The 8259-nt window shown below is 38.8% G+C and overlaps 1 protein-coding gene across 1 annotated transcript in view; it reads left to right on the forward strand.

The window, feature by feature from the left end:
- e2f3 (E2F transcription factor 3) overlaps positions 1 to 7532 on the forward strand; it is a 12792-nt gene extending 5260 nt beyond the window's left edge. Inside the window, exons 4-8 of the mRNA XM_010766153.1 lie at positions 421 to 509; positions 1733 to 1891; positions 2165 to 2279; positions 3006 to 3147; positions 3590 to 7532. Coding sequence (XP_010764455.1) covers positions 421 to 509; positions 1733 to 1891; positions 2165 to 2279; positions 3006 to 3147; positions 3590 to 3885 — 801 coding nt within the window. The 3' untranslated portion in view covers positions 3886 to 7532. The remainder of the gene's footprint in view (positions 1 to 420; positions 510 to 1732; positions 1892 to 2164; positions 2280 to 3005; positions 3148 to 3589) is intronic.
- Positions 7533 to 8259: the final 727 nt, after the last annotated feature.

Consider the following 8259-nt stretch of genomic DNA (forward strand, 5'->3'; position numbering starts at 1 on the left):
GCATGGTCCTTGGAAGATGCGGCGGTGTTTTGTTTTTTTTCGTCACAGGAACGCGCTTTGCTGGCCGCGAAAAGAATCCCACCAGACTCCTTTGCCCCCCCAACAGAGGGATGTCCTTGTCCTTTTTCCTTTTCGTCATTTCAAGCGATAACAACTCTCGATCTTCTCTCGAATTGTTTATTTTTTTGGACGCCCTCGGCTCGAGTTCTGGGCGTTCTGAGCTGAATAAGGGCGTCAAATGACGGCAAGGCGCCCCCCTGGCGGAAATGCTGGTATCAGGGTCATCTCAAGTGAATATATCCGCTTAGACAGTTGAAAAATTTATGAATTTCGGTGTTGTTATTGCTACATTTGGTATTTTACGCAGTAATATTCACCACTGAATGAGTTACTAATGATACCATAATCCTCTTCATTTAGGTACAGAAGAGGCGGCTGTATGATATCACCAATGTACTAGAAGGCATTCACCTCATCAAGAAGAAATCAAAGAACAACATTCAGTGGATGTGAGTGGTCCCTCTGTCTCACTCTTTTTAACAGGATGTTTTGTCTACGGTTCTTTTCTTCTTACATATTTGAACACATTCCTGTATTTTGGTTTCTCTGTGTCTCTACCTTCTCCTTCTTTTGAGTAATCTAATTGTTGTAGAGTTGGAACATTTTGAAAGTTCCAGCGTTGAATAGTAAACAGGTAGCACCCACAAAGATCTTACGTACATAGTATCGAAGACTAATCTCAATTTCTGATGATTAACATGGCTCAAATAAATTGCCGAAATGGAGACTTGTCTACTTTGCCGTGGAGATCTTTGTGCAACTCTGGACTTTAATTAGCGTCGCAAATAAATTTTGCAAAGCGGAGACATCTTATAGACCTGAATCCAACTTAGTTTAGTCTCAAAAAACGTTTGAGTCTCTTGGGTTGGTGCGGCGAAAGTGTTACCAATTACCATAAATGTTGACGTATAAAAAGGTTTTAAAGTGTTCCTTGGCCTGTAGAGCACAGACAGGTGGCTGCTTGCAAACTGTTGCCACATCAAAGTATTAGGATACCTGAATGTTCTAGACTCCACCCTGAAAATGTAATTACACCCTCATTTGTTCAGTAATAACTAAGAGCACATAAGTTTAGGAACAGACATTAAGCCTCTGTGCTTACCGGGCATACAGTGATCAATCCTTCTGTTGGTTTTATCATGGTATACTGTTTCCGTTTCCTTTTTAAATAAGGCCCATATTTGTTCATGTCTGGGATATGATGTGGTGCCTAGACTTGGAGTTTGCTAAAAATAAATGAAAATCATAACAGACACCTAACTAAGAAAGGTCCAGAGAAAACCTATTGTGTTAAATTTGTCTCACAAAGCTTTAAACATCCAATATATTTCCGTCTGCTTTTACAAAACATGTTTGTCACTCTGACCTTCTTCACTGTTGTTATTTTTACTCCACTTGTGCCTTAAAGAGGATATTTATAGGTTAAAAAGGGGAACCCTTGGGATATTTGTATCTGTTGAAAATACAATTCTGTGCTTCCGAGTTAAACCCTCTGCAGTATCAGCATGCAGAACAAATATTGCACACATATTCTAACACCAATCTCTGGTGTAAAATGCTTTCAATCTGTTGTACCAAATGTTAAAAACCAGTATGTACGTAATGAGTAATATATCAGCAAGTGAACTAGTGCTAAATCTCTTTTTAATTCACTCTTTTCTCTCTCCTGCAGGGGGTGTAGTCTGTTGGAGGTAGAGGGGTCTCTGAGCCAGAGACAGATCCTAACGTCAGAAGTTTCTGCGCTGGCAGAAGAAGAGCAGAGGCTCGAGCAACTCATCCAGAGATGTAGCATGGACATGAGACACATGAGCGACTTGCAAAGCAACCAGAAATATCCTTTTATTGTTTGTTGACAGGTATTCAAAAGTTGTAGCTTCTTACTTTTTTTAGTGGTTAAACCTCCTGTAACTATGTTCTCATACATCTGCAGGTAAAACAGGCTTAATTCTTTGTGTGAGGTTGTTTTCAAATCAGTTTAAAATTAGATCAGAACCTTAACAGATGTGCAAGGCTTCATATTCCAACTCTGTAATTAGATAACAATCTTTGTGAAGTATTAACATGTACCGACATTATAGCATTATTTCTTTAACCTTTTCTCCACATATGCCTATGTAACATACCAAGACATCAAACAGCTTGGAAACCTCAGAGACCAGACTGTTATTGTCGTCAAAGCGCCCACAGACACCAAACTAGAAGTACCAGATCCTGATGAGGTATGTTCAAACACCAACAAACACCAGTCTGTAATTGTTGTCTTGACTTAACTTCTGCTTCTTTCTCACTTGTCATCTGACCTATGACTTGTATTTCCCCTAAAGGGACAGTTGAACTTTTTGGGAAATTGACTTCTTACCTTGCCCAGAATATACTATGAATAATTAAGTCTTACACGGGGTCTGTGATATTCTTATCTGTATTGATAATCTAGTCTGAATGAGGTTTACAACACGGTTAGGCAATTGTTAGGAAGGAACAACAGTTCGAGGCCACACCACCTCTATTTATGCATCATGAAAACTTCTTTCCTTGTTGTAATTTAATTCACGTAAACAACCATTAATCAGCAGGCTTATTACTATGTTAAAACATTTGAGGGGCCTAGCATTGAACGTTTATGGTTAGTCTGCGCATGTGAGGGAATGTTACGGGGGGTGATAGGAGGCTGAGTCATGTGTGCACAATTCCAAGTTGATTTGGAATTTAGGAAAGGGAATTCTACGCCGAAAGGCATTTGCAATGTTGTATGAACCAGAATATTTTATTGTATGTATGTTCGCAAACAATTAGTGTGTTTTTCCTGCAGTTTTATAAATGTCATCTTCGTACTTGTGTATATAAACATTGGTAAAACTTTTACAAGTTGAGGAGAAATGCAAAAGGAGTAGCTTGTTTTAAGTTCATGCTTTCATTGAAACACTCTTTATTTTTTTATCCTCCAGAGTTTGTCCATCCATCTGACCAGCACTAAGGGTCCCATAGACGTCCTTCTGTGTCCAGATGAGGAGAATGACCCTAAGAGTCCTGTAAAAAACGGCAGCACGGACATCAATGGGAACTCGCCTTTCCTCAAAGTCCTTCAAGGTTTGTCTCAGATACACAGGCATCTGCAGCAATTGTTAATGCAAATATACTTTATTGATCTTCCTTTTGTCTTTGAAGATATAGAATTTATGATTATGAAATGTATTTATACATAACTAAATCATTTTATATATTTCTACTCAAAACAGTCTGTGACATTTTCTGCAAGGAACTTTTGCAACCGCGACTTTGTGACAACAGAAATGTTTTTATGTTTATCACATACATTATTTTAAGAAGCTTACTTCCCATGTTTTGGAAAATGTCACAGCTGGTGATGGATGTAACTTTTGTTTTAAGCCCTGATTCAGTGGCGCTTGGGATTCAAATAAATAAATAAAATAGTGTACCCTAGTGCAGCAAACCCCATTATATGAAGGACTTCTTATGGTCCCTTGGGTATGCAGAGATAATAACTATTTGACTCCATTTTCTCACACAGGTCCAACCTGCACGACCACTTCTTCAATCGCCTCCCTAGCTCCACCTTCTTCTTCCTCGGCAGTGTCCGTCACCACTCTGTCCCCCATCTCGTCCCCTTACACCAGTCTCCTCCAGCAGACAGAAGACCAGATCCCAGCGTCCCTGGGGCCTTTCTTAAACCTCGGGCCTCCTCTTCTGGACCAGGACGACTATCTTTTAGGTTTGGGAGATGACCAGGGAATCAGCGACTTGTTTGACGCATGTGACTTTGATAAAATGCCCTCTCTTGGCCTGGATGATCTTCTGTGCAGCTAGCATTAGCTCATAAATTCCGATTACGTTCATGGAAGTGTGATATAGGATCAGTGAGGGTTTGGATGCCTCTGACTGACTGTGTAGTTAGTGAAACCCATTCTTAATAGATGGGAAGGAATCATTGAAGCCTTTTTTTCATCCCAGTGGGGCTAAATGCCATCTGCTGTCATGGTGTAAGGAATAAAAGGGCCTTGCATGATTTCACACAAAGACACAACTGGTCAGAGTTAAGACCTATCCCTACTCTTCCTCAGCCTCTGTAAGGCCTCTTGTAGATGGGCGTTGGGGTCAATCTGAAAGTTTGTCTGTTTGATAAATAAGGATAGGAAGGATATCCACATCTCTGTATGACGTTATGTCCATGTGATATCACTGTACAGAGACGAACAAAGACAGGGCAGATCTGAAGGTAAATCCCCCACACCACCTGACATTAACACAAATATTTCGACCGTGCTCAGGAGTAATGCAGAGACAAAATGATTTACTGTTACTGTTTTAAATCTTGAAGGATCCTGCAATAATGAGGATTTAACAAGCCTGTAAAATGTTGTTTTGGCAAAAAAAGAAAAAGACTGGGTTGATCTGTTCATTCCCAGTGATGCATTTTATTGTCAGGTGTTAAAATTCATCTGGATGTGTTAATGCCATGTGCTGCTGGGCCTAATGCTTGCATTCTATTACACCAAGGCTCTGTGATTGAAAGCTCATGCTTCTGACTCTAAAGTAGGCATTTTGTGTGTTCAAATGTAAAACATTTTAGAAAGGAAAAATAAAACAACTATTTTGATACACGCCTTTCAGAACTACAGTTGTTACCATACGGTTAGGCAAGCTGACCTTTTGGTCACCTGTCTTGTCTGTGTTCCTGCTCAGAAACGTGTCAGGTTACCTATTGTGCTATTTGGCCTTAAAGAGGATACAGGGATTATTATAATATCATATTCAAAAAGGAGTTGGTAGTACAACGTATTAAGGGACCTTTGTTCTGTTCACCTGGTCTGCCTGTTATGTACTGATCAAGTGGTTAACCTCACTTTGTGATGTTTAACGTTATGACCCCCGTGCTCACAGCACACACTAAAGCCATCATATCTGGGTGATATGGGGTCAAACCGAAACACTTGATGTACTTGTACAAGTGTGGCCCATTAGTACACATGATATGCAAACTTGAATATCATCTCTTACTCGTTCTCTTGCTGATGCTTTGGGAAATCAGGACCCAAAAATCCATTATCTTGCTGCTGTTGCTTTTGCCTACCCACCTCATCTTCATCAGCAGAAGCTGCCATACCACAACTTACCCTAATGCCCCCTCACTTAGACTGTGCCGTAAAATTATACTGTGGTTTGAGCTAATCTGTACAATTCTACTTTAAACCACTTATTGATGCAGCCTGCCTACTTGGTGTGTACTGAAAGCAGTGCAGGACACAGGACAAGTGTGAATTTGTCTTTTTAGGTTAAATAATTGTTGAATTTTATTAGATTTTAATATTCTTGAAATAACTAATATGAATGTCGCCTAGACAACAATGTGATGAAGGGCTTTTCCCTCCATAACCAGGATATATTATTATACAGGATAATATTTGGTACATTTAGCAAATTCGGTGCAGCAAGCCGTGTTCCATACCAGGCTTGTTAATAATTTTGTCTAAGGCCACTGAGTCTGAACAGAAGTAAATCAAGAAAAGCCATATGGAGGTCTTGGTGAACTAAGAGCTGTCCAGATGTGTTTTTACTTTGCTGTTTGTAATGGCATTACTGGTGACTTCTAATAGTTTCTTGTCTTTAATCCCTGATAGTATCTAAACAGACATGTTGTCTAACACCCTGGCCTCTAACCCAGAGAAACCTGCGGCCGCAGGTAATATTGCTGCTGTTAAGTGTAAACTTTTCCTGACCCGATTGATGTGCCCTTGAGAACTTGCGTGTGCAGCATGTGTGAGTTATGTCAAAGATCAAGCTTGCTAGAGTAAGCCTGCCATGTGTAAATTGATGTACAGTTTTCTAAATGTTTCAGTGCACAAGGTACTGTGGGCTACCTCTCACTTAATGTTGTACAATAGTAATAGGGCATAGAGGTATGCCATAGTGTGTATGAGTCTTTGAATTCCCTTGGGTCATAGAAATTACCCTTGTATAATTTCTCTTTGTGTGCAAGATTTTACTCAAACCCTGATTATATTGAGTATGCCTTAGCTCATTAACCAGTCTCATGCTGTCACAATATACATTTGAATAACTTGGTGTGCATTTGATTGGTAGAAGTGGACAAATTACAGTATTGCAATATTTCATTAATTATTTTCCCCATAAGTTATTTAGTTATTTTCTCTTTTTTTCTTTTTCTGTTTGTAAAATCCAGAGCATCCCTAAAAGTAGTACACATTCAGTAATGCATACATGCAGTCATTCTTTCACGGTTGGCCTATCTGCCCTTTACTGGCCTTTAGGATGGCAATGGCTTCATACTGTTCATCACTGAACCAGGATCAGTGACTTGTGTCCTCTGCTCAAGTGTCAGGGGTTTTTTGCTTCTGTGACACCGTGTGTCCGTTTTATTTTTGGAATGATGTGAGGGAGTCTGTCCCCTTTTTTTTGTGCTAATTTTGTTTTCATGGAAATTATCGAAGCCTGTTGAAACAGCTTTTTGACTTTGTAAAAATCAAAACCCAATTCTCAACCTGAACTTCACCCATTCAGTTGGAGAAAATACAGTTTCTTAGTAAGCATAATTTTGATTAAGTATTGCTGCTACTATAAGTGAATGTAAAGTTTGACTTAAATGCACACTTAAATGCTCTGATTGACAGAGCGGTTTCCCTATAGGCATATTTATATCAGTGCATTTTATAAGTGTTTAAGGACAAATCAAGCTCAATGTTTTTCCCCATTTGGTTCACTGACCGCTGTTGTACTATTTTTGATGACATTTACATGGGTAATTATGTTTTCCTCCATCTATTTCAAGCGACCAGAATCTGGTCCCGATGTTTTATCTACTTTTACATGATGGAAACATGACTTTTACCTTTCAATGGCTTTCTAATGGAATGTTAAATATTTTATTGCACCGCTTAAGCTAATGTCATTGCCAGTTAGTCTGAAATGTGTTATGGGTGACTTAAAACGACAGCTTCTTAATTTCTAATGTGTGATTCTGATGTGTGATTTGACCTTACTGAAAATTATCATTTGGCTTAATGTGGTGTTAGCTGTAGTGAAGATTGATACAGCACTGTTCCTGCTATTTTCCTAGGGTTATTCTTAGGCTGTTACCAAAAACAATATACTGATGGGAAAATATTCTGTAAAGGTTATGTGAAAAGTTAACTATTTTATAGGAAAAAAATTACTAGAATTATGATATTGCTGCCTGTTTCCACTAATTACAGAAAAAGGCTGTAATATCACAACACAATTTGAATGCATGGGTGAGTATCGTGTGCTGTTGAATGTTTAAGGTAAACAGATTTGCTGTTTTTTATGTATGTTATTCAGTTATACAAGTTTTGTTAACATCTGATAAATGAGAAAGTTGAGTTGTATTGGTTTGGGGGAGGAATACATGGAATTGTTTTTTGTACTCTGGTGTTTGTAATCGAACATTTGTTTGAATAAAGGCAATATGAACATTCAAATAAGTGTTTTTTTAAATTATGTCTTGGTATGCTTGGATCTAGAGACTGTTTAGATTGGGGGGCCATTATGAGACAATGGTTTGGTCCTTTTGACTTTAAGCCACAATGCACCCTGTTTTTTTAATGTTTTAAACTAAAGCTCAACAAGTAGTACAGGCAGTAGTAGAGTAATCAGGGATTTTCACAAATACAGTGGGGCAAAAAAGTATTTAGTCAGCCACCAATTGTGCAAGTTCTCCCACTTCAAAAGATGAGAGGCCTGTAATTTTCATCCTAGGTATACATCAACTATGAGAGACAAAATGAGAAGAAAAAAAATCCAGAAAATCACATTGTAGGATTTTTAAAGAATTTATTTGCAAATTATGGTGGAAAATAAGTATTTGGTCACCTACAAACAAACACGATTTCTGGCTCTCACAGACCTGTAACTTCTTCTTTAAGAGCCTCCTCTGTCCTCCACTTGTTAACTGTATTAATGGCACCTGTTTGAACTCGTTATCAGTATAAAAGACACCTGTCCACAACCTCAAACAGTCACACTCCAAACTCCACTATGGCCAAGACCAAAGAGCTGTCAAAGGACACCAGAAACAAAATTGTAGACCTGCACCAGGCTGGGAAGACTGAATCTGCAATAGGTAAGCAGCTTGGTGTGAAGAAATCAACTGTGGGAGCAATCATTAGAAAATGGAAGACATACAAGACCACTGATAATCTCCCT

The sequence above is a fragment of the Notothenia coriiceps genome, unplaced genomic scaffold (genome assembly GCF_000735185.1).
Source record: "Notothenia coriiceps isolate Sejong01 unplaced genomic scaffold, NC01 NC01_scaffold00003129, whole genome shotgun sequence".
In the NCBI taxonomy this organism is placed as follows: Eukaryota; Metazoa; Chordata; class Actinopteri; order Perciformes; family Nototheniidae; genus Notothenia; species Notothenia coriiceps.